Source organism: Buteo buteo, chromosome 23 (assembly GCF_964188355.1).
Source record: "Buteo buteo chromosome 23, bButBut1.hap1.1, whole genome shotgun sequence".
NCBI lineage: Eukaryota > Metazoa > Chordata > Aves > Accipitriformes > Accipitridae > Buteo > Buteo buteo.
In genome coordinates this window covers 23,652,563-23,679,469 of record NC_134193.1, presented here as the reverse complement: position 1 = coordinate 23,679,469, position 26,907 = coordinate 23,652,563, and the positions used below count along the sequence as shown (strand labels likewise).

The 26,907-nt window shown below is 41.7% G+C and overlaps 2 protein-coding genes across 12 annotated transcripts in view; both read right to left on the bottom strand.

Moving 5' to 3' along the window:
* Positions 1–1,627, bottom strand: part of RALGPS1 (Ral GEF with PH domain and SH3 binding motif 1) — a 133,909-nt gene extending 132,282 nt beyond the window's left edge. For all 8 annotated transcript variants that reach the window (XR_012654196.1, XM_075056133.1, XM_075056132.1 and 5 more), the window contains exon 1: positions 1,447–1,627. The gene's annotated coding sequence lies outside the window, so the exon portion shown is untranslated. The remainder of the gene's footprint in view (positions 1–1,446) is intronic.
* A 7,413-nt stretch (positions 1,628–9,040) lies between these two features.
* On the bottom strand, positions 9,041–26,629 carry ZBTB34 (zinc finger and BTB domain containing 34). 4 transcript variants are annotated; one of them, XM_075056097.1, is made up of 4 exons: positions 26,511–26,607; positions 21,220–21,342; positions 17,340–20,952; positions 9,041–16,040 (listed from the first exon to the last, which is right to left on the bottom strand). In XM_075056097.1, exons 3-4 carry the CDS (start codon positions 17,378–17,380, stop codon positions 14,519–14,521), a joined length of 1,563 nt encoding a protein of 520 aa, XP_074912198.1. In that variant the 5' UTR covers positions 17,381–20,952; positions 21,220–21,342; positions 26,511–26,607; the 3' UTR covers positions 9,041–14,518. The 4 variants fall into 4 exon arrangements, with proteins under 4 accessions (XP_074912198.1, XP_074912197.1, XP_074912196.1 ...); XM_075056096.1 differs by lacking the exon at positions 21,220–21,342 and having other exon boundaries at positions 17,340–17,462; positions 26,511–26,629; XM_075056095.1 differs by having other exon boundaries at positions 17,340–24,848; positions 26,511–26,609.
* Between the last annotated feature and the right edge of the window lie 278 nt (positions 26,630–26,907).

Sequence of the window (26,907 nt, the reverse complement as noted above, 5' to 3'; positions counted from 1 at the left end):
ATGAATAAAATAACTTTGTTAAAGTAAGAGTTTTCCAATTTTTTTTTTTTTTCAAACTGGTGCTACGCCACGCAGGACAGACAACATACAGAAAATGAACAAACAAGGGCACATAGTTCCGTCCTTGTTACGCACTCTTCCTGTCCTTCTCGCACATGAGGAATAACTACTAAGTGCAGCGTGACCTTTCAACACAAAAACAAACCTGACTTTAAAAGCATCTGTTGGACATAAAAGGCACGGATTGCTACATTCAACTATAAGGTCGTTAAGGCAAGGAGTGTCTTTCCACCACATTGTAAGAGGGGGACCAACCCAGGTTTAATTTTTTTTCCAATGATAAATACGGCAAGAGACTACCCACGCTCCATTGTCTCGGGTTCACAACAACAGACTGCAGACCAAAGGCACGCTGCGGTTCTACAGCTGCGAATTTCAACAACGGTTCCCTCTCCGCCACGTGCCAAAAACCTTAGGCGTGCTGAAGCCAGATCAAGCATCATTTGAACCGAAGCTCCCTAACAGCACCTGCACCCCACCGTCCACATGACACGCAAACAGGTTTCCCCCCTTCATCCCACAAGCCCAGCGGAGGACGCGGCCAAGCCCGGTCGGTTTCGCCCGCTCCCCCCGGCCCCGGCCCCGGCCCCGCCCCCCCCAAGGGCCGCTGGCGCTGCCCGGCGCGCGCCGCCACCCCACTCCCTCGCGCCCGCCGCGCCCCCCGCCCCTTGTGTAAAGGGGCGGCCGCTCCCGCGTCCCAGGCGCGCGGCGCTCGCGGCGGGCCAGCCCCGCCCCGCCCCTCCCCTCCCCGCTCCAGCGGCGCCCGCGGGCAAGCGCGCGGCGGCGGCACGAGCGCCGGCGGGGCGGCGGGGGGGGGGGGGGGGGCTCACGGTCCAGAGCGGGAACGTCACGCGGCTGCCCGCGCACGGCCGGCAGGGCGACGGGCCGAGAGGCCGTTCAATGAGGGGCTGCCGGCCCGGCCCGGTCGCGCCCCGCCGCCGCAAGGCCGCGCGGCGCGGGCAGCCGCCGCCGCCGCCGCCGGCCCCCGGCCAGAGCCCGGTGGGGCCCGAGCCCCGGAACGGCGCCGACGGGGCGGGGCCTCCCCTCCCCTCCCCCCGCCCGCGCACCTGCCCGCGCGCCGCGCCAGAGGCCGCGCCGGGCCCGCGCGCCACCGCCGCCGGCGGAGACGGGCTGCGCCCCGCGCCGCGCTCGCCGCCCCCCCGCAAGGCCGGGAGCCGCGGGCTTCCCACAAGCGGCGCGCCCCCGGAGGGTGGGCTCCCGGCCGGGCCCGTCGCCGCAGAGCTCCTCCCGCGGCACACGCCCGAGCGGGGACGGCGTGGGGGGGAGGGGGGCTGCGGCGGCCGGGCCCGCAGCCCGGCGGGGCGGGGCGGGAGCGGCCGGGTCCCACCTATCCTCCAGGCACAGCAGGGCTCGTCCACGTCTCACCTGTCCGGGGACGGCTGCGCCCAGCGTCGCCCGCGAGCCCTCTCGGCGCGGGGACCCCGCCGGCAGCGGGGGGGGGGGAGGGTGGGCACCTTCAGCGCCGCAGAGCCGGCCGCCCACCCGCCGGACCGAGCCCCCCGCCCGCCGCAGCCGCCGAGGACGCAGGCCCAGGCCGGCCGAGAGCGGGGGGGGGCGGGGGGGGGGAATCGACGGGAGGGGACGGGGCGTGCCGGACTGACGGGCCCGCCGGCCAACCGCTGCCTCGCACGGGAGCGCTCGCCAATCGGCGCGGGGCGGGGCGGGGCAGGAGCGTGCGAGCGCGCAGGCACTGCGCAGGAGCCGGCGCCCGCAGGTGCGCCGCGCCGTCCTTGGCCTTGGGGCGGCCGCGGGCCGGGAGGGGCGGCTCGGCCTGGCCCGGCCCGGCCCGGCCCGGCCCGGCGCGGCCGGCGGCTCCCTGGGACCAGCCGGGCCGCGGGGTCAGGGCGCCGGCGCGGCCCCCCAGCAGGACGGGCCCCCGGGGAGGCCAGCGCCGTCCCCGCGGAGCAGCGTGCCCGTGCTCCCTCCCGTCCTCGGGCCTGCCGGCGGGCGGCAAGTCCAGCTGCTCCCCGAGGAGACGCGGCCCAGTCTATGCGCGGAGACGAAAAATCGGCTGTCTCTTACCCGCCTGCCACCTGCTGCCGCGTGGCCTGTCACTCGTCCTGCCCAGTCGGCGAAGAACGCCCCAAAACCCCCAAACCAAACCCGGGGTGGGCTGCCGTGCAAGCAATGGCACTGGAGTCACCTGCGGTGACAGCGACATGTTCTTCCGAGGCAATCAAGTAGGGCTTCGCGGGCTTCTTGAAGATACTTGGAAGTGAGAACATTTCCACCAAACTATGTATGGGTCAATTTGCCACATGTGCTAAATGCTTTAACGCTTTTAGACATGGTACAGTGACCTTGAGCCCTCGAAGCTACATAGCAAAAGGAAGGCACGTCTTTCTCCGAATTACGGTTTCTCTAAAAGCAATATTCGGTGGATGGGTGGTCTGCAAGCATCCCTGTAGGGAAAACATTTGCTCTCTGGGCTGGTAGCTACATGCAGGACTGCTTTCCAGTCCACCAGACTGAAGTTTTGTACATGGAAGAACAAAAGCCTAGTGAGGTTACTCAGGAAGTTTTGAGAGACTGCATAATGTCCACAATACATTTTGAAGTTATCTTTCCAGTCTCCTAGTTACTAAAGGTCTTCAATGACTATCAAGTCCAAAGCAGTTTGAACATCTTCAGATATCCCAATTAAACATGTACGAGCTTTCTTTCCAAAGCAGAAAGATTCAGTTTGAGAATAAACTATAAAAATAACTTTAAACATAGGTTTGGGATCTGCCTGTGAATACTGATGCTCACAACTCCCAATATCCACATCACAGCCAAATGCACTATATAGAAAGGTATTTTCCCTACGTTCCCCCCCACCCTCCAATGGCCGAAGAATTAAAATTAATTTCATATGAATCTCCAGCCATTTCATAGGCATAGACTGTTCTTTACTAGTTCATCCTATTGGTATTGCTAAGCTACGTGCACCTTCCTCTAAAACTTCTAGCATCAGCTCCCACTAGAGCAAGAGTACAGGACTCTCTGGCAAAATATTTTCCACTCTGTCCTCTGTCACTGTGCCAGGACATTAAAACATTCCAGTTCATGGGCTACAGTCCTCTCTAAAAAAAACCAAAAACAAACAAACAAAAAAAACCAACACCCAAAACCAAACAAAAAAAACCAGCTACTGGTATTTCTACAAGGATTCAGAAGAAACACTCTGAAAGCTAGTTACTTCTTACCATCATAATTACGAGAATCTAAGTCAGAGTTTCCAAACTGGTGCTTCAAGTACTGCAAAGTGATAATGTCCACTGCCTAGATAGGTCTTGTGCATTACAGCAGGACACTCTCTGAAATCCAGGATATAAACACTGCCCTGCTAAGAACTGAATTACTCAGCAGCTGCTCCTGTTGAGGCTATCTTAATAAACAAAGATGGGAAGCTTCTTTTTTAGTTCCTGTTTCAGGTTTCTGCTATGTACAGCACCTTAAATTATCCCTGCGTAACTTATATTTTAAAAAATTGGCCAGCACCCTCTGGTGGAAAAAAACGCATAGAAAAGATTTAAGGTTGTACTGTACTGAATTATTTGAAAAGGTTGGCAAAATGCATAGCCAAATAATGTCACTTTAGACAATGCCATTAGCCATATAATCTCCCAAAATTTTAATGAAATGTTTCTGTCTATAGTTCAACTGACATTTGATTGAATATTCCATTTAAATTTTTCCTAAATCCATGCACAATACAATTGTAATATGCTTTTTCATATAGTTAATGAAATGAAGCATCCATGGGATCAGGCTCCATTTTTCCTGCATGATTATTGCTGAAAGAAAATAAATTCTATGATATGTCATGTTCTTTGGCCATTCTACCTTCCCTTCAAGCTGTTTTCAAGAAGTTTGCATTATGAAAAGCTAAACAATGTGGAGTGTGTCTGCATGTACACAAAGATCAGTTGAACAGAACTGTTTCTTTTTAACCTAAACCAGGTTTTTTCCATTTCTTAACATAACTTCTTCACAAAATCTTTGTCTTCTATCTCCCGCTTTGCTAAAAGTGGTGATTATAACACCTTTTTAACAAGTACTCAATCTCAGAGCCTGTTTTTCCCTTGATGATGAATTCAGATGTGCCAGCAAAGATGAGACAAGTTGAGGTATTTCAGAGCATTCATAGAATCATAAAATCAGAATGGTTTGGGTTGGAAGAGACCTTGAAAGATCTAGTCCAACCCACCCAGCCATGGGCAGGGACATCTTTCACTAGACCAGGTTGCTCAAAGCCCCGTCCAGCCTGGCCTTGAACACTTCCAGGATGGGGCATCCACAACCTCTCTGGGCAACCTGTTCCAGTGTTTTGCCACCCTCATCATAAAAACCGTCTTCCTTATGTTCAATCTGAATCTACCCTCTTTCACTTTAAAACCGATGCCCCTTGTTCTGTCACTACATGCCCTGCTAAAAAAGCCTTTCTCCATCTTTCTGACAAGCCCCCTTTAAGTACTGGAAGGCTGCTATAAGGTCTCCCTGGAGCCTTCTCTTCTCCAGGCTGAACAACCCCAACTCTCTCAGCCTGTCCTCACAGGAGAGGTGTTCCAGCCCCCTCATCATTTTCGTGTCCCTCCTCTGGACCCGCTCCAGCAGGTCCATGTCTTTCCTGTGCTGAGGACCCCAGAGCTGGATGCAGTACTGCAGGTGGGGTCTCACCAGAGTGGAGCGGAGGGGCAGAATCCCCTCCCTCGACCTGCTGGCCACGCTGCTCTTGCTGCAGCCCAGGATGTGGTTGGCTTTCTGGGCTGCGAGTGCACATCGCCGGCTGATGCCCAGCTTTTCATCCCCCAGCACTCCCAAGTCCTCCCCTGCACGGCTGCTCTCAATCCCTTCATCCCCCAGCCTGTATTGATACTGGGGATTATAAATTATTATAAAGAGCATTAATAATAGCATTATAAATAGCAAACCATCAAAATGCATCAAAGATACACGGGCACTGGGCAAATAAGTACAAATTGACACTGAAATTATCAGTAATTAAATTCAGAATTAATATTCCATTCAGAGTAACAGAACTTTGCATCTTAAAGGGTTTTGAGAGAACCTCTGTCAAAATTTCTACTTGCTTTTTAATTCTACTGTCCTCTGATATTTATCCCATCCCCACGTAATGCTCGCTATGGGAATGGCCACATCTTTCCTTCTCCCGACTCTGCTACATAAATGGTAATTTCCAGCAAAGGAGATACATAGCAGTACTGAGCAACATCCTGTAAATCCTTGTATTACAAGAACATCTATACGTAATAGCTAGTAGATTTAGAATGGTGGATACCCATAAAACAAAACACAAGTCCCTGCTTATAATATTTATTCTACTGAAATTACAGACATGGTTTAGGGAAGCAAGTTATACTATATACAAAAGTAGGAAAAATGAAACAAATGAAAGTACTTCTGATAAGCAGTTCAGGCTTAGTGTTATCTTGGATCAAGAAGTTCTGTGTGTTATTTAAAAGGATGAACTATTAAGTAGTTTCAATAACCAAACTTTTTGGTGTGTGCATTTGTCTGTCAGCATTGCTTGAAACTGATCTAGAGAAAACCTTTTTCAGGTTTTACCAAATTAATGCTTTGGAAATAAGTTACTTCAGTTTACGCAATACAATTCTTTTATTGGATATCTCTGCTGAAATAGCCTGAAGTATTTTCCAAGTTATTTGGGACAAACTCTAAACAAGCAGATAAGTTGAAGTTTAACCACACATACTGTACTATGGCACTGTAATTATTGCCATGGATCACAACTTTAAACAAATATGAACTACCCAAGGTCAATGGTGTATCCCTAGATAGAACTAGATGAAGTTAGAATCCAATGCAACAAAAATGCAGCTTAAGGTTAGCGAGAAAAAAGGGAGTTAAAGAAAAACCTGAATAATTTCTGAGTGTTAAGTGCAAAAAATATCAGAATTATTCTAATAGTCTAGAGAAGAGACATTTTTTAGTTCTTAAAGTAATCTGAAACACGCCACCACAATTCCTCTTATTTCCACATCTTCATGTGGACAAAACAGACAAAGAAGGGGTCCTTTGAAGCTACCAGCCAGTTTACACAGGCAATTGACCTATGTCATCTCCTATCTGAGTACAGTGGAACTCCCCATCTTTGTATCAGAATATCTTTTCTCTCTATAAAAGGAGACAAGCCAATCCTAAGAAAGACTATTCAGGTACTGTGAAGTCTTCTGATGTATTATGAATGGATCTTGAAGTGATAGACACTGTGTTTTACGCAATGCGAAAATTTGATTGTAACATCACTTCAGCTTTATTTGACTAGCTTGACAAGTTTTGACTCAAACCTACAAAGACAGTTTTCTAATCTTGTTGCTTTGGTCATACCCCTTCATTGTTTTCCCAAGTTTTCTCTTCCAAAAGCAATTGTGTATCTTCACTTTTAAGGGCTCTTCCATTAATCCTCAATAGATCTATTTTCTTATCATCATATTTCACTTATATCTAGCCAGGGTCACTGTCCTTTGCCTGCTTACCATGTTTTCAAACAAGCACCTTTGTACTTTCTCTGATACTGCCTCATACTGATGAATTCTCCACCAACCTTGCAAAATCACCTCAAAAAATAATTCTTCAAAACCCTCCTTTGTTTCAATGTCAGAAAAAGTCCACTGTGGGTGACTGCAAGTTGCCCATCTGACCAAAATCCTTCTATCTTTTCTTCTCCTGTCTACATCTGTTGTCTTTTGTTATACACAGTACAAGACTTCTGGGGAAGTCATGCAGGAACATGTCTTTCTTGAACATGTGTCTGATTTATAGTACCACGACAGTACAGACGGACACTTTTTCAGACCTCTGTACTGCCTCCCTAAGCCTTCTGCTACACTCTATCATACAGGAGAAGATCTCCCCTGATACTATTTTACCCTTTTTTTCTGATGCCTGAACTTAAGAAGTTTCGCAGAAAGGGAGATCTCGTGCCCACTCAGCATTATTAGCTCCTATACACATAGTTCTTATGCAACTAGGAAAAAAGCTCAGTTTGCACAGTGGACATACAAGTATGAGCCTTCATAAAAGTACAACTTTTCTCTAATGCCCTTGACCAAACTCCAGTACATTCAGAGATAGGTGACCAGGACCAGTAGTCTACCGCTACCCATAGTGGCATATTTGCATTTTGCTATTGCTACAATTTTGTGCTTTTCAAAATAATACAATATTTAAATGTACCGAAAAAATGCAATTTAAAGGAAAGAATGTTTTATTTCACTAACAATTTAAGTTACTTTTATAATTCACAGTACCACTCATGCTATAGGGCACACTAGCCAGATGCTCTTGCACACATGCGTGCATGGTGCTCTGATGGTGCAAAGACATACATCCCATTCTTACTGAAAACCACATTTCCAGAAGCACCAGACATGCACTGCTTCTATGGGAAAGAAGTTCCTAATTCCTTTCCCTTCCCCCATCACTCCCAAAAAGTTTGATGCCCTTAGGAACAGTATCTGTTCTAAAGGGTAAATTTATCTGGAACTCCATAACTTGAGAAACAATAGAAACAACATAAGACATGAACCTGTTGGAGCAGGTCCAGAGTGGGGCCACGAGGATGTTCAGGGGGCTGGAGCCCCTCTCCTGTGAGGACAGGCTGAGACAGTTGGGCTTGTTCTGCCTGGAGAAGAGAAGGCTCGGGGAGACCTTAGAGCAGCCTGCCAGTACCTAAAGGGGAGCTACAGGAAAGATGGGGAGGGACTTTTTACAAGGGCATGTAGTGATAGGACAAGGGGTAAGGGCTTTAGACTGAAAGAAGGTAGATGTAGATTAGATGTAAGGAAGAAGTTCTTCCCGGTGAGGGTGGGGAGGCACTGGAACAGGTTGCCCAGAGAAGTTGCGGATGCCCCATCCCTGGAAGTGTTCGAGGCCAGGTCGGATGGGGCTTTGAGTGACCTGGTCTGGTGGAAGGTGTCCCTGCCCATGGCAGGGGGGTTGGAACGAGGTGATCTTTAAGGTCCCTTCCAACCCAAACCATTCTAGGATTCTATGAACTTAGACTATATTTACATAGCATTGTAAACAAAATACAGCATGTTTGTTTTGCTTGACTAAAGTAAGTAAAAAGCAGCCAGCCATATCAAGGAGGAAACTTTCCACTTGCCTTCAAACAGAAATAACTAAGAGATACCGGGGCCTGTGACTGATACTGCGGTGCAGCCCCTTCTGCGTACTCACATACTAAAGGCAATTTCCACAAGGTGCCCAGTGTTACCTAACATCTGTGCCAGCATCCAGTGCACAGACTCTGCTGTAAACAAATCTATGATGTTTATAACGCAGTTGTTGAGGATCATGTCAGCTCACACTCTTCCCAACTCACAAGTCTGCACAGGAAACAGCTAAAGCTCCATGTATTACTGGTCTGTGCACAGAAACATGTAATGAAGGAAACACAGCAAATATTTTCTGAAAGAACTGGTGAGCAGCTTGGCTCAAAAAATTAACTGCATCAAGTTTCATGGACACAACCTTGCTGCATCTTATTTCTAACCTCAATGGCTATCTGACAAGATGAGCAACTCCACCAACTCAAACAAAACATAACAGAACAAAAGTGTGGAGGGGAATATAAGAAGTATGCTATGTTCTGTCTCTCTGCTCTCTGGGTAAAAACAACATTGCATTTATTCCTAACAGTCATGTCCTGTTTACCCCTATTCTGCATTACTTGAGTTTTCAGACCTTACAAGCAAGGGGATTTGAACAGATATTTTGCTAAAATAGTCTGTAATTCTGAATTTGCCCATAGGGTCTCAGGTGACCAACCGACCAACCAACCCCCCACCCACAACCCCAGAGCCAGTCAAGGTAACTATATCCTTCAGCTGCATTAGCATTATATAAACATATCCTTTGCTGCCATGTGAGTTTAAAGGTCATTTAAATTTAATTCAGTTTTACTATAGAACAAAAGTCTTTGCTGGCACACATCTCATACAAAAAAACCTGGCAACAGTGTTGGTAAATTTTAACCAAATTTAATAGTATCAGCTGTGTTTTCATGAATATAAAGCAAAAAATCTTTCTGCAAAATTCCAGTTGTCCTGGGAATCTCAGCAAATCAGTGATAGTTTACAATTGGTTGAGGATATATTAACTCCTCCAAGAAGCTGCTTGTTACAAAGGCACTTAAAGAGTTGTCAATACCCAGCTGGCACGAAACAAGTCAAGGCTGTGCTATCAGCTGAAGTAACTAAGCAGTTGCTGGCTACACATGTTAAATTCAAGCTTGTGGGCGAGGAGGAGCTGTATCCTCCACTTGCTGAAAACAGTATTAGCTCTACTGCTACATATGGCATAACGTAAAATGCAAATGCTGCTGTGGAAATTAAACATTACCTCCATACCCAACAGACTTAGCTCTGGCTTGGTGTTGACAGAGGGCCGCCACCCGGCCAGGTTTTTTGTTTTGCTTTGAGAGTTGAACAAGGTTTTGGAACGCAAAACTCAAATGATCATCTGTTCAGAACTCAATGAGAAATACTGGTAAAAAAGAGAAACTTCAAGAGTAGTTTGTCTCTAAAGATTTTTGATTCCTAGTTGGTACATGAGTATTAAACTGCAACTTTTTATAACACTTGAGGAAAAGTATCTAAAATGCAAGTCCCTTGGTAATTAAATATCTAAATGTAGACACTGACACCAGAGATTTGCTCTAGAAGCATTTTAATTTACAAACAGCAATTCCCATTGACTTTATACCATAAAAAAAGCAATTTACAAGCAAGAAACAAATTCATCCGAACAAAATAAAGCAGCACTGAAATATTCATGTCACAAATCTAAAAACAAAGTGAATACAAGAGTAAAATATCATTTGAATAAATATTTTAAAATTCATGCTATAAAATAATCCTTAATGGCAAGTTATTAATTGTTACAGCATCAGCTTAGCTAGCTTCATTTACTTCATGTGGTGATGAAGTGTGGAGTTGTGAGGTTACCGGTTTATATTGCAAGATAATGACACCAAGTCAAGTCATTCAAACTGTTCAATTATTTATCATGAAAAACAACCATACAAATAAAAGTTATTTAAAAATACAATTTTTCAGTCAGAAACAAACACTGTTAAAATCGTGCAAGAGCTCTACCTCTAATCAGATATACAACCAGAGGCTTGCAATACAAGTCCAAAGGCTGAATTCATAGCATATGTAAATGGGAGAGACAGCAGTTTATTGTATCTACCATAGCAGGAGTTACTTACATAAACTAGAAGCAAACCTGCTCAGTTACTGATACTTAGCTTCACATCCCCTGAAGAAATACAGGAACACATGTCCCAGGCTTAGTTGTTTGTTTAGCATTTTTTTTAAAAATGTAAACTTGCGTAACTTAAGTTAATGCTGTCACAGGGATGCGCAAGTAGTATTAAATCTACAATATTAAATACAACTATTCTGGCACTTGTTAAAATATATGTAAAATGCACACAGATTATAAACTTTGAACATTTTGAATGACTTTACTAAACTTCCAATTCAATCACTGAGTATTATGAAATTTACAATTCATGAAATAAACAGATTCATATAAAGAATTTACATAATTCCCCAAATACTTTCAAATATAAAATTTAATAAATAACCCTGACCAGTCAAAAAGCACCATTCAAGGGTAAAATTCCCTTGGAAAATAGATTAGGTGTTGCATATTTGAGTCCCTTTCAATGGTTTCATGTGAAACCTGTTTAGAAAAATGACAATAAAAGAATCACAGTAAACTAATACAAAAATTCAAATAAGATATATATATATATGTATTTAAAGGTAAAGCTCATTCAATCTTTTCCCAGCCCTTGATTTTATTCCTGCTGTTCTTCCCATAATTCAGCCTAAATATATTAAGAGGCCTCATTGTTTTATCTAAAAGTAAACCAAAGGCTTCAGCATAAAACATGAATTTATGCTTGGGAAGACTGCATTAAGAACTATCAATTTAGGCCTACAGTATATTCTGCTGAACAGTGAATTGACAGTATCCTTTATGCTATTGAAAGATTTCACACTAAAAAAGCAGAGCCAATCTTGAGGCCTTATTGACCAAACTGAACTTTTAATATACTGTAAGTATTTACAAAGCTATTTTCTAAATGTATTTACAAGTTTAAAAGAAATAATATGGAAGATAACTGATTAAGAAAACTAAAAAACCTGTTTAAACCCACAAACATTAGCAAAGGTATAAAATCCTTTATTTTCACAGTTTGTCATAATAGGTTAAACATCTAGAGGAAAGGACACTGTCACTGTTTTCACATTTGTCTATAATTAAAAAGGTAGATTAAGAAGAGACTCAATTATGAACCAGCCTATATAATTTCATGATTTATTTTGCTGTCAAATATTTCTTCACATATTTTATTGACTTCTGCATTTATTGTAAATGAAATGTGTAACAGCTCTGTGCTAACTTAAAACTGTACAGACACAAGACACTGTACAGTACTTCCATAATTTGCTTAAAATAACACAGCATACTCTGTTTTGGTGGACTTGTGAAATGAACTTCAGTCAGATAATGCTTCATGTTTCATGACAATGTTAATCCTGGCATACCATTATGTGACAAGGCACAATTTAATTGCTGTTGCCAGGTTTGAAGTTCGTTTTCTACCAGAGTCACACACTTTGTAAGTGTAAATGTAATGCCTGATGATGTTTTATGCTCACCTACATATGCATCCTTTGAAGCACTGCTGAACTTTACAGTACTGTGTTATGGCTTGATAATTATTAACACTGCTAGCAGTGGAAAGGGTAAATGGCATATCAACACGAATAGGAGCAAGCAGAACTTGCAAACTGCTGAATCATGATTTTGTAGAAAAAGTGATTATTTCCTGCCCCTTAACAGTCCCGTTACAATGTTTTGAACCTGAACCTGTACAATCAAAGTGATGTTGGTTTTTTGTTTGTTTTTGTCAGAGACAATTTTGGATAAGTCACTCTTTGGTAAACTCAAACCATTTTAATACATTTACAAATACAAAGAACTAGATTTAAATAATGTTAAGATTGTGACACAGAGAAATTCAAGAAATATAAAATTAGTACCCATATCCTGCTATCCTCAACTCATACTTCCATGGAAAAAGTCACACCAAAGGCACCACAGCACAGGTCCAAGATAAAGGGTTAAGAATAACTGTACATTTCTTGAATTTTGCATGTCTCAAACTTAATTTATCAAAACACTTTTTTTTTCTTTTTTGCATTTAATTACTTAAAACAAACATTTACGAAAAAATCAGTATCAGAAACACCAACATGTTTTTAAGTGGGTAAACATATAGACTACCTTCCCTAGACACAGACATATACTTTCCCTTACTGGAAACAAAAGTTGTATTGTTGCTTCAAGGAGAGAAGTATCTCCCCACCCTCTGCCTCTTTATTTATGCAGTTTGAGGCAAATTATGTACTGAGTTTAACTGAAACTGCTCCAATGGAGCAGGTGGGGTTTATCCTGTAAATCTGTATTTAGTGAAATTAATTCTTATTGCAGACTGTCACAATATTAAGAACTAGTGTATTTAATAAAGTTACTGCACAAATATGCCCCGACTTCACAGGAGCCAAAAAAGCTTTACAAGATAGCAAACCTACCTTTTTGCTTTCCCGTAATTTAGGAATGAGCTTTTATTTTCTAAATTTCAGGACTTAAACAGCATGTTCACAGATGTATTTTCAATATTTACTAAACAAACATAAGGCCCAATTATATAAAACCTGCATTTTAAAGAAGCATGTGATTAATTTAAATCTGTCCATCGGGTAGAATTTTACACAGTAGTGTTTGCCAGTTCAGGCTTTTGAGGTCTCTTAAGCTATGGTTGGGTTTTTTTGTTGTGGTTTGTTTGTTTGGGGTGGGTTTTTGCTTGTTTGTTTGTTGTTGGTTTTTGTTTGGGTTTTTTTGTGTGTTTTTTTTTTGCTTTTGCTTAACTGTTACCATTATATTTCACATTTTATATATTATACTGACCTAAATGATGAAGTTAGCACCATATTAAAAAAACATTTGGTAAAACAAAAAGATTTAGAGTATTTTTAAAGTTGTTGGTAGTTCCTTTATGCAGAAAACCACTGAAAATAGTAGGGAAGCCATAGCAACTCTGTAATACTCACACATGAAATAACAGACATATTGCTCGAAATTCCCATAGAGTATTTGTTTTTTTTATACAAAAAAAAGTACAAATTCCAAGTGCTGACATATCACTTGGAGCTTTAAGTAGGAAGTCAATGTGCACCTGAAAACAGCTCTCTGTAAAGAGACCTATTAAAACACTGCTTGGAAATACTGTAGTTTAAACTACAACATCTCTCTCAGGTTTTAACCAACCATGAAGAGTGATGAAGTTAAATTTAATTACCTGGTATGGTTCTACAGTACGAAATGAAGGTAGATTCTGAGGCCAGTAAAAACACATTTAAAACCACAATGCTACTTTTAGGTTTGCTAATATTTTATATATATTTATATATATATATAGATATATCTATCTCTATATATATAAAAAGGTCAGCACCACAGGTTGTCCAGCTTGCGTTCTAGACAACTAACAAAACCCCTCAACAATTTAACCATAATTTAATAGATTTATGGCATTTGGTTTACATATGTTATAAAGCAAAGCTATTAAAACAATTAACTTTGCTCACTTTTGCACACAAAGTAATAGTGTAATAAAATGAAAACCAAACAACATTCTTTTAAAACCAAAACTATCCTCCCAAAGTCCAAAGTCCTAAATCCTAAGCAGAGAGGAGACCTAGCAGTTGAAAGAGTGGTACATGGTATAAACCTTGACATACTTTTACATTCACCTCAACCAGAATAGGAAAAGTGAAAGCATTTTATATATATAAAGCAAATTTATATATATAAACAGACTAACTACCAAAAACAGTTAGTAAAAGCAAACAGATTTCATCGTGACACACGGAAGGAATCAAAGTTATAATATTCTCTCTCCCCACTGCTGTGTAACTCATTACAAGCAACAGGATTTAAGAAATAAGGGAGATTACAGCTTCTTGGTGTATCCAGCAGAGCTGTCAATCTTATTCTAATATCTTTCTCCACTGGAATTTGTGTCTTGCCAGATCAAACAGTAGGGACACTTTAGCAGAATCTTCCTATCCTTTCCCCAGTACATTGCCTTTTATATTTTGAGCATCTTCAAAAGTAAAAAAAAAAAACCAACAAATAACCCAGCCTCCTTCAAAAAACAAAGAATACTTATGTAGTCTTCTCCAGAAACCATTTCAAACTGATTTCTAGAAGGTCAGGAAAATTAAAAGGCTGTTATACTTGTACTGAAGATTACTAAAAGAATAAAAGATTTAAAAAATACATTAGTAATGTGCTTGTTTGTGTTGCACTTAGAAGTAATATTTTAATCAGATGTGTTAGACATTGCATGAATTTCCATACTAGAATCCATAGCTTCAGAAGCCGAAGCATCATTATCTACTTTCTGTTCCACAAACGCTTCTGTTCTGTCTGGAGACTCTACCCTGTTTCTTACTTCTGTTACCCCAGGGTGATTTTTTCGCAAATGCTGGTTTAGTGTACCCTGGAAAGGAAAACATTTTCCACAGATCTCACAGCGAAAGGGCTTGTCATCTGTGTGACCACGAATATGATACTCAAGTTGGTCCTTGCGGGTATATTTCTTCCCACAATATTTGCACACGAAAGGAGTTATTCCCATGTGCAATCGCATGTGTCGATCAAGGCTCCCCTTCTGGTTGAAAGACTTTCCACAGTAAATACAAATTAGCCTCTCGTTGTATGGATACCAATGACCTCTTGTATTTCTTTCCCGTGGACTATTTTCATATCCTGGGTTACTCACCATGGATTCACTGTCAGCCCCTTGCACCAAGCCCTGAACATCACTATGCAAGTGACCAGCGGATACCCGTTTTTGGCGTGCACGACCCCCTCTGAAACAGCTCAGCATTGACCTTGAAGGACTCGTATTGCTCAAGCTTCCGAAGGCTTCAGACACACCTGTAGCCTGCGATGAGGCATGGGTGAACGAATAAACATGTTGTAAGACAGACCCATAGGAACCAACATTTACTGCCACCACTTGCTCTCCATCCACCATTTCAGTATGATATCCATCATCACCAAGGGAAGAGCTATCAGAGCAGCTTGGCCTGTCGGACTTCTCCATTTTAACTTTCACCTCTGCAATCTGACTTTCCCTTACTATCAGGTCTCCTTGCTCATGATCACCTTCAATCTGAATCTCATATTCAGAGATACTCCCACTGCTTCCTCGATCTGAATGCCCTTCTTCTTGCAGACGACTACGCAGAGTTTTGCCTGGAGTAGTTTCCATCCTAAGATCGCTGCCTGCTGTTGACTGTCGCACCTGAGAGCAATAGGGGGGAGATATCTCAATAGGATTGGCAAAGTAGCTGCTGTCTTTAACTCCATTGCGATTTTCTGAATTTTCTTCAGCACCAACAGTGACAGAGTCAACATCACCAACACTTATCTTTGAATGAATACTCTCCAGTATCTGTGTGCATTTATCAATGACGCACTGCATCTGTAGAAAGCTAGCTGCAGTTAGAAAACTAACAACATCCTTCAGCTGTAAGGACATCCTTCCAGTGTAACAAAAAGAAAGCAGCTGTTCAAAAACATTGGGATTTTTAATAACTGATATTGATAAGCCACTCATGGTGCTTAATGCTGAATGGTCACGGAAATAGGGAGAACTGGCAGCTAAGACAGCTTTATGGGCTCGAAATGGCTGACCCTGAATATGCACAATTATGTCACATAGCTTTCCTTGCAAGCGGAGTTCATTTAACTGGCTCAGAACAGTGTTGCTGTACTCGGGCACATCAAACTGAATGAAACTGCTGCTGTCCATTTCTACTGATGTAAAGAGTAATCTGAAAGAAAAATGAGAAGATTTACAACTGAGAATGAATACAGAGTTTATATTTCAAAAATAAATGCTTGCACATTAAAGTTAATCACCACATTGATCTGATTAAGGTGCTTTACAATAAAACGGTATAAATACTTGATACAATTAAAAAAAATAGCCTTAATCTACCCATTTTTTGCATTTCTATAATTTGAATTATCCCACTGCAACATTCACAATTCAACTGCTCATAATAACACCACAGGCTCCCTGGGACAGCCTATGTCCTAAAAGGAACTTTGCAATTTCCCTCCCTGGTAAGAATGGCTGAACAATACCCTCACTCTCCCAGAAGAATATTAATTTTATAGTCACTGGGCAAGTTAAAAACTTCAGAAACTTCAGTAGGTCTTCAAGCCAGATACTACATTGATACTTGCAGGGAACTGCATTGTTAAATTGCCCAAGAATGGTTTTTGGAAGGTACTTCATGAAGTTTGAAAAACCTGCTAAAGAAAAGCCACAGGCACATATATGTGAGTGTGTGTGTGCATACACACACACATATATATATATAAATATTCCTTAGGTCTAGATATGCCAAATTTATTTCAGAGGAGATAAATATACTATACCAGTGACATTTCTGTTTAAACTTTTACGTCCTTAAAAAAAAATTTCAGTCATTCTGTAAGAAAAGTAAAAAATCACTCTTTCAACAGTCACATCACAAACCAAGGAAATCCTAGTGAAAGGAAACATTTAAGTGCGGACTCAATTCCAAGATATTTACCCAGTGCGTCAGCGGTTCCCAGAGAATAATGAATTTGTGTCAATGTGCAAGGCAGCATTTGAAGGAAAACTGTTTGAGCCACCCATGGACTTTCAAATTTTTTTTTTAATTTCCTTTTGTGATTTTTTTTTTTTTTTAAATAAACCATGATGTGAACGTTGATACTCATCTGACACAGCAGTGATTTCCTAGCTAAAATGATTTGGCATTTAAATTCTAACCTAACCCAAAAGCCATGGCTACTCAAACTTGCCCGAAAGACTGGGAAATGATGTTCCAAGAGGCTTTAGAGAAATCTATACATTTCAAAACAAGATCTAAAGAAAAGCACTTTACCAGTTTCATAGAGTATTATCATAAAAAGCACACATACACACTTGTTCCCTTGAGAGTGTCTATCTGTAGCAGACATCACCTCACATTTCTGAGACTGGGCCACTAATCAAGCACCCAAGAATCTTCAGACTTTTATTGCTATTATTGTTCTTATTAATGCAGAAGTCTAAACACATAATATTGCCACCATACCTGCTTTTCCAATTGAAAAAATTGATCTCAACATCATCCATTGACTTCTGATGCAGGAAGCATGTCCAATGTATCACAACATACTAGTAGATTTTTTTTTCTATTTATGTCTTATGTTACATGCTGTAATGGGACATATGAACAATTTAAATCAAATTATGAAAATTCATGCAGTCTAAAAGTAAAATCAACAGGTAGGAATATGATAAAAAGCCTACGAGGGAGAACTGGAGCTATATCAGCTGACTGTCACTTAAAACTAACATTCATAATCTTCACAAATGGAAGTTCTTTTCAGCAGAGAAACAAGACAGCCAGCTTCCTGACTTGACTAACATTGTCTGATTCAGAATACTGTCAAAAACTGTCCCAGAGCATTCTAAATCAGGTTACCAGAGTTGCTAAACATGTTCTTTAAGTTACCAATGTGTCACAGATTAAAATGGGTAAACCAGACTTCATCTGAGTTTTTACAGTTGTTATGTAAAAGCAGGTGAAAAGACATTTTATATGCTCTTATATCCAATGAGGGAAATAAGGACTAAAAGGTGGTTAACAGAAGTGATGCGATCGCAGCCATCTATACAAAGATAGCTTTGGCAGGGCAGTTCTTTTATTCAGTGGACAAAGCTACGGAATGATTCAGAGCTTGTGAACCAATGCAAGTCAGACATAGGTCAGAAATCAAACATTACAACAAACAAACAAAACCCAATCTAACAGTGGTGTAGTTAAGCGGCAAGATTAACCTTGTTATTCCAAGCATCCCTGCATGTTGTGCAAAGAACCACTGTTCAAGTCCCTAGCAGATGAATCCACTCCATTGGGAAGACAGAAGTCTCAGCAGTTAGGATACATGTTTGTCAACTTCCCTCTCGTTTGACAGGGCAGCAGGCTTCCTTACAAACCCAACATAGGTCACTACCTTTAATTTGTGGGGCTTATGAGCTATGTACAGACGCAACATCAGGACATTCCTGATTAAACTTCTCTTTGCTAAGTGGAGGAAGAGCTTTTGTTGACCTGAAGTGACATGAATTGACAAGTTACCGAGGTTGAGGACTGTGAACAAACTGCAAGACCAGTCCCCAGGAACAATAACTTGTCATTCCTTCATCATTTTGGATCCTTGAGCTGAGGAACCAGATCTTGGTTAAGCCTCACTCAAATCCCATCAGAAATTACTCCTTTTTTTTTTTGAGTCTAGAATGTACAGAAAGTTTGTCAATATATAGAAAGCGGCCTTCCTCCTTGCCCCATACTTCCCTAAGGGCTCTTACTCAGTGAAATGGGGAAAAACTTAGTCCTAGACCAAATATTAAAATGCAACCTGTCACCACTAGCACTAGTCCAGACAGAAGGAATGAATTAACGATAGGCACCTGAGTAGAAAGAAGATGGACATTTTATGCCTTACCACGGAGAAAAAAAATTATGTTCTTTTGATCATGGCATCTTAGCATCTCTAGATAAATTCATGCTCCCTAGGGCATGGCCACACATTGAAAATGGACTGTGAACACATGCCAGAGAAAGCATGAGAACCAGGAAGAGAGGTACACCAAGAGGAAAGGGATCCTCAGCAATCCTTGCACATCACAACTCTGTTAGAACATCTAATTATCTCCACAGGCATCTATATCTATAAGCAATTCCACATCCTTGTTCTCAGAGTTGTTTCATCTTTCTTTTGGGAAACAAAGCATCTTCTTTTCCTTAAAATGAGGAATAAACAGCACAAATCCTCATAGTGAGTGCAGAGGATGGTGGAGTAAGGTCTGTAAGTCTCACTGTCAAGTGTAGCAGGTAAGCAGTAAAAAGCAGAAATGGGCATCAAAGGAACATACAGTATTGCTTTGAAAGCAAACAGATGAAGTACACAAAACACAGCCCAAAAAGCAGTGGACAATGAGTTTCTATACCCATCTGCTCTTAAAAAAGAAAGTGAAGAAGCTACAACACGCACTTGTGACTACTCTTCCACCTTAGTTTCTTCCTTTGAAGATGCACGCTTCCTGTGATCTTGAAAACATCTGTAGAAAGCTAGGGTTAAATAACACGAATTTTGAACAGCAGCAGCACTTGACAGAAGGGAACCCTTCTTTTGCTTTCAGCCAAACTCTGAAATCTCTAGTTGAAGAGGTCCTGGAACTGACGAGGTTGCCAACGAACACCACATTCAGGAGTAGGCAGGACTGTAGCAGGAACAGCACTAAGACTGCAGTAATTTTGCTGGGGTTAGGACCAGGGCACCCCAACTTTCTTGCACCAATTTAGGAAGGCAAGACCCGGGGAAAAAAATCTGGGCATTAGACACATCAGAGAAGCAGGCACCACTAGCAATGTTTTATTGATAAATAATGGTTAGAAGAAGAATGATCTTATTTATTCACATAAATCCTCAGTGTCACTATCTAGAAAATAAAAGTAATCTTTAGATTATATTCCCATACACAAGAAGGTTTTATTTTATTTGTATACAGAATCAAGTTAGCAGTTCCATAATCAAATTCCAGTAGAATTAACCAAAATATTGTTCCGCAGGGTACTGTACCATAACAATACTCAATTATTCATCAATGCTGGCAGGCCAGTAGCTCTTTCAAGACAATATGATTTATGGCTGAAGTACTTCTGAAACTGTCCTGGAAGATCACTACAGTTTGAAAAGGCTAATAAGAAACCCTCAATTTTTTAACAGCTTCCTCCAAGTTGAAATGTCTCCCTAACCTCTTCTCTTTTGGCGTGAGGTGAGTAGTGTTAAACTGAAGCAGAAAGGTACTCTAAAAACTCAGATTAACTTTGGACACATCCACTGTATGCTCTAATGAAAAAAATTCTCTCTACAGGTAACCAGACAGTCATAAGGAAGCTTTGCTTCCCAAAGCAATGAGAATATAATTACTTTAATTCACATAACAATTCTTTATAGAATTAGCAGAGGTGAAGAGAAAAGAAATTAATGTGTAGTCAGAAGTCACATCCAGTACCTTCCATGATATTTCAGCACATACAGAGGTAACCTGTGTTCTTTAGGTCCAAGACCACAGTACAGTAGTTCAGAATGAATACAATTTTATTTGTATTATACAAACTCAAGCATTTTGGGGGTAGTGAGAACTAAGACAACTCATAGCAATGTTAGGTACTCTCATTGTTAAAAAGTAATGCATTTTGTCTTGCTTTAGCTTCCATCCTGGACTGTGGGATAGTGTAATGTTAGGTTAAAGTCCTGTAAAACTTAAGTGCACCTCTGGGCACCTGTCTATGAATAGGTCCTCTCTCAACCTTCCTGCCTAAGTAGATCAAAGTGTTTAAGGTTTTCACAGATATTATGTATCCAAGAAATTGGCTGAAGGCTTTCTAGTTTTAAAGCACAGGCCAGAACTGGACACTAAGTTCACTAAGTCGTAGCAGGGCTCTGTGTTGAACCTCCTGTCTATTTCTGTAGGAGATGATCCAGTCACACTCAAAAGAATCATATCAATTCTCTTTGCATCTGCATTACATTTATTCATCAGGGTCTTATACAGCAAACGTAGACCATAGTACGAATTTACTAGTAGTGGATCACTGCCCTATATCTTCAAACAAAAGTGTTCATTGAAGTAACCTGTGAACATGAGAGTGATAGGCATTTAACATTTCTCATTAGATGTCAAAAGAAACTTACTTTAAAAATTATGTTCTATGAAAGCTCTTATTTCACTTAAAAAAACAAGAATAGATGGTGACAAAACACATTTGGTATTTAATTTTACTGACATCATACAGTAGCAGCAGGGAAGCATCATATAACTACAACACGAAGCTGTATGTCTGCCAACGTCGTATTAGTTTCTGCTTCTAAGTCTGCACCTGTTTAATTTCTTTCACTCACTGATGTATGATTCGCCGTTCTCACAGACAGGTGAATGATACAAATAATGCTCATTTTAACTCACACAAAGGTGTGAGAAAAGATCCCTTGCATTTTCTTTAGTTAGTTCTGCAACATGGGTTCCTTGGGAAAAAAACACATTACAAATCATTACTGTTGTAGCATGTGTCTGAAAAGTACATAGAAAAGTTAGGAGGATCATAAAGAAAATTAAGATTAAAATAAAAAAGTGCTCCGTGACACCAAGAATGGATACTCCATACATTACTGCTCACAATATAGAGAAAAAGCAAGAACAGAAACAGGTATTTGTATAAGTCAGCACACTCCTCCCCCGCATTTTGTAGGATTCAGAATTTACTGCACCATCTGTGAGAACTTAAGACATCATTGCAAAAATGTATCATCACTCAAGAGAATTTTAACCTAAGAATGCAACACAATCAGCTGTGATCATGGAAGTTTTAGGGCAAAAATCTTCTTCATTCTCACTCCTTTCAGTTTGTATTTGCCTTAGTCTTCAGATTACAGCAGCCACAAGAATTAATGCTAGCTGTACGAAAGAAAAACTGCAATCAGATATGTCACAGTCTAGGGGCATTTCTAAGACAGTCCTCTTTAAATAATCTTTGGAAACAGGGAAGAAACTGATCATATAATCTTTTACCAGTTTATGCCTCTCATAACAGTAAAGTATTATATTCTCTTTTAAAAGTCAACATATAGTGCCCTTGGATGGCCTTATGTAGCATGACACACAGCACCGCTGCTTCACTTAAAATCTGGCCCACGAAGTATGGTAAGCTTCCCTACAGCTAGAAAACAGATTTTAATACTGCAGTCATTGAAAAAAGAAAAAAAAAAAAAAAAAAGGAGGGGAAAAAAAAGCTACTATCCCAACAATTGAGATAGTTTTGTGCAGAACTATAACACACTTATAATACTATAAACAGTACTGTGTAAATACATAGCATTTGCTTTTGCATCAATTCTTCCTAAATTCGAGTAGCCATTTTCTTAAGAACTCTCCAGCCTTTAAAGATCATGAAGGAAACTAAATCATTTTATATTTATCTTGAGGGAGATAATCAGATACTACTCATTTCTGCAGATTTAAAAATCAATTGCACCAAAAGTTTTTCCAGAAACACACAATAAATAGTAAAAGTAGAGCCTTGTGTATTTTCAGCTCATCCATGCAGTCTATTTTGTGGTATACACAACACACTGCCAGAGGCATCCTCCTGGTGACAGAAAATACACCTAATGACATACTTCTCCATGTAATTTATGCACTAAAGTCACAGACATACATAGACATATGTATTTATAAATTTAAAACAATTCTTTTAAACCACAGAAAGGATGATTGGGGGAATGTTTCCACTTGATACTTAAGGGAATGCTTGGAGCTTAATGGAAGGGATATATAAAATAAGTCTTTGTGTACTAACTAGATTTTTCTAAACTTCGACTGCACTACATAGAACTAATATTTAAAAGCTCTTTAGCATAACATTTATCACATAAATCATAGCACTACAGTAAGCAAAAAAATTGTTGAAAACTTTGCTCTTTCTGAATCTGACCACCTAGATGTTCTCTTGTAGCAGTAATTCACAAGCACGTGCCTGCTAACTAAAACCAAAGAAATTAATGACACAAAGCAATAGGCTTTAAGATTGGTGGTAAAATTGCAAGTATCTGCTTGACTACATAAAGTGACAGTTTCATCCATCTTCTTTCAAAGCTTCCCTTGAATGGAACATTAAACAAATATGGACTTACTGCTCAAGTATTTGTCATGTCAAACAAGATCATTTCCTAAATCATTCTTACTTATACTCTTCTTTTGTGAACTCTTGGTTTCCAAAGAATTACAAAGCCGAATTCTAGAAGCATTATTATCCGTAGAAGAATAAAATCAAACAAAATCTCTGCTTAGGTTGATTTGCAGTCTTTTGTTTTTAAACTTACTCAAATATATTTAAACTTAGGCACACTGGAAAGTACAACCAGAGAAACTGCCGCCTGTTAACATGAAATTTTGGTATCTCAGAATACATAAGTGACTGTCATGGACTCGGAAGTTCATCAAAGAGATGATATGCAGATCCTAAGAGATGCTACAGCACAACAGAAAATTCTGTTAATATTTCTGCTGCAGCATGAAGTTTTGCTTTGTTTGCAGCTTCTCCAACAGGATAAAATGCACTTTATTCACAGCATCTTTTACATCTACAGTGATCTCAAAACCATTTCCAGCTCAGTTCAACACATCATTCTGTTAGATTTGCCTCTGACAGGTAAATAAAACTGCCAGTATGATTAAAAACAGCTAGCACAAGCCTATGTTTACATATACACTCCTGGCCTATACTTTTGTTAAGCTCAGTACTGTTTTGAACAGTCTACAGTATGGTTGATTCCTGATTCAAAAGCCATCATAAAAAAACCCAACCAAAAACCAAACCCTAAATGAAAACTAAGCTACCTTCCTAGTAATCTAATAACAGTGATGCAAAAGTTATGGGAATGACCACATCTCTCAAAAATAAATGGCTATGGAAGCAATTAGTTCCTTTCGTAACAAAATAGGATTTCAAATCCTCATTCCTCCAAATGTTAACCATTCACAAATCACTCTAAAGATTTAATTCACAACGTGTGTTAAGTTTTGGGAAAGCTTGAACTAAGCTTAAAAAAGTGTCCATTGGAATCAAAGGAAATATAGACAGTTTGGCCAAAACTTGAAATAGTGAATTATGTGTAGTAAAGCATACATTAAAAGGTGCATATGCCTTATTATTCACCAGAAAACAGCTTTGAAAATGAGTCTGCTTCACTTCTATTTTAGACTAAAATACGGAATCTGTTATAGTAGTAGAGACTACATAGCAATTAGAAACTTCATTACATTACCTTATAAAAACGCAGGAAAACTCCAGTTTCCTCAGAAACTGAAGCCAGTTAGTACAGACTGAAGTGTAGTTACTAGAAAACTTAGTTCTCGCACACTTTCATCAGTAGATATCAGAACACTACAGTGAAAGCCAACATCGTTAGCCCTCCTCTGCAGACAGAGAGGTAACACTCTACTCAAAGTACTAAACATCTGCAGTGAAATCAAGAGTAAAACTCATGTCTGTCAGGCAAGGACTCCTAAAGCGTCACAGAACATGACCCCATCATTTGCATGGGTAAGCAATACATTAAACCCCAACACTCTTTGCAGAAAATTTTTTACTAACTTCAGACTTTTATCTAATAAAAATTGAAAAGGATTTATTTTTACCTCACCAACATTCACAACATGATGAATAGAAAACCACTTGAAGGAGTGGATGATTTTAACATCAAAATTGAAAACAATTAATTTATATGTATGTATATGCATACACACACATAAATACACACATGCTAATATCAATAACACTACAAACCTATTCTCAATACTTAGTAGGGTGCAGCAGGGAAATTATTGGAACTGCATATTTAGCATTTCATAGAAAAAAATCAAACAGGAGCCTCTTATTTGAGGAAATATCCAAAGAAAGCAGTTGTGAAACTGAAGTCCAAGGGCCACCTTCGTCCCTTATTCTCAAATTGTCTTCCTCACAATTGCTTGCCTGTATGGAAGTGATTAAAAGAGTAAATATGAAACAACTATTGATGCATAAACAAAGTTTCACCCAACGATTAGAAGCCTCAATACAAATAATCTCTAAATTTTGGCTCTAGAAGTCAAATTACTACAAAAGCAGTTACAGGTATGTATCTGTTTCTGAATGTGGAAGAAAAAAAATTACTAGGAGGCAAACTGGAAATAGCCAAGATCAGCAGAATTATTGTATCAACTAAATAAAACAAAGGGGCATATTTATGATACATACACTTTAAATGAGCAAGATCTTAGAGTTAACGATCACAAACTTTTATTTTGTGCACAGATTTCATAATATACCCATTACGTAATCCTAAATAGTTACTGTCCACATTTTCTGAAAAAATCTGACATCTTTGAGGTGTATGCTTTGAGAAGCCACTATCAGCATAAAAAAACCCCACCCAACTGGTAGCATTAGACTTGCAATATATATATATATACACCCAGAACTTTAAGAAGTGGGGAGAGAGAGGAGGGGGAAAGGGCTTTTGTACCTTCTTCTGTTACAATGATAAATGATTTGCTACCAAGGGAATACTTGGGTTAGTATTATGCATTTTAATCCATCTACTTTCTTTCTTTTTTTTTCTTTTTAAACGTCTTCATCAAATCATAACTTTTTGGCTCCAATGTTTCCTCTAAGCAATGGAGTAGCTATATTCTCTAGGTATCAGCAACATTTTTTGCAGCAGATTTAAAGCAGCCTGAAGAACACATTTTCATAGAATTTTCCCAGTCCGTCACTTCTGATAGACTGAGCATTTTGTAGTTCTCATTGAACAGGCAATGAAGCACAGGCACATCCTGATTCCAGATTATGAGAACTCTGTAACACGTAACAACTGTAGTACAGCTAGTCTATGCCGCTTTTTTTTTTCCCCTGGCAACCGGGCTCTCCCATATCAACGTTTCTGAGGCTGTTCAGGCTCGTTCCAAATTCACTCTCAACTCTGGTTTACTGTAAAATAAATCCAATCCCGCGTGCTACGCACACCTGCAGGGATTTCAAAGGGCCTTCGCGATTACAGAGATGGGGGCTTCACTAGCGCTTCCAGCTCCTCTAAGGGAACAGCAGCCGCAGAAGGGCCCGCCAGCTCCCGGCAGTACCACCACAGAGGGTGCCGGTCTCAGCCCGCTTCAACCGGCCAAGCCCACCGTGCCAGTTATTTCGTGCCTCGCTCGGCTGAGCAGAAGACCGAGGCACAGGCGCATTCGCCCTGCCTACCAGCAAGCCAAAATTACACTAGAGACTCAGACTCGGGTTACGCGACGACAGCTTCTGGCAGAGAAGGCTGGAAGCGGAGCAACCCCGGCGGAGCCGGGATCGGTCTCCGCAGCACAGCCGCTGCCGCCGCTTCCCGGCGGCCCGCGTCGCGGCTCGCCCCCCGCGACAGCCGGCCGGCCGCAGAGCCGAGCCCGAGCCCTCGCCCGCTGTGGCACAGGCCCGCGGCCGAGCCCCGCGCCGCGACCGGGCCGCCCGGCCCGCGGCCGCCGCCCCTGCGGGGCCCTGTCAGGGCGCCAGGACCCCCTTCCCAGAGAACGGCCTCCGTCCCGCCCGGCAGCCGCCGCGTCGGCCCTCGGGCCAGGCGCCCGCTAGCGGCGCGCCGGCCCACCCGCCGCTCACCTGGAGCTGTCAGCGTCTTTCACATGGCGGGTCACCGGCCCGGCCCGGCCCGTCTCCTGCCCGCTCCCACCGCCGCTTCCCGCCCGCTCCCACAGCTACTCGCACCCGGAACCGATTCCACTGGCGGCGCTTCCGCTTCCTGCTGACGTGCGCCGGCAGCGGGCGGGGGAGCTCCCCGCGCACCGGGAGCGGCGGGCAGGAGCCGGCCCCTCGCCGCCGCGCCGCTCAGCCCACCGGGCCGGACGCGCTGCCGGCGGCCGCCGAACGTGGGGCCCGCACCGCGGCCGGGGAGGGCCGGCGTCCCCCGTGCAGCACGAAGACAGACGGGAGTTAAAGCCTTTGCTGCGGTCGGTGCGTACGCGGGCAAATCCGTCCCTGGGGCTCTCACGGTGCTTGG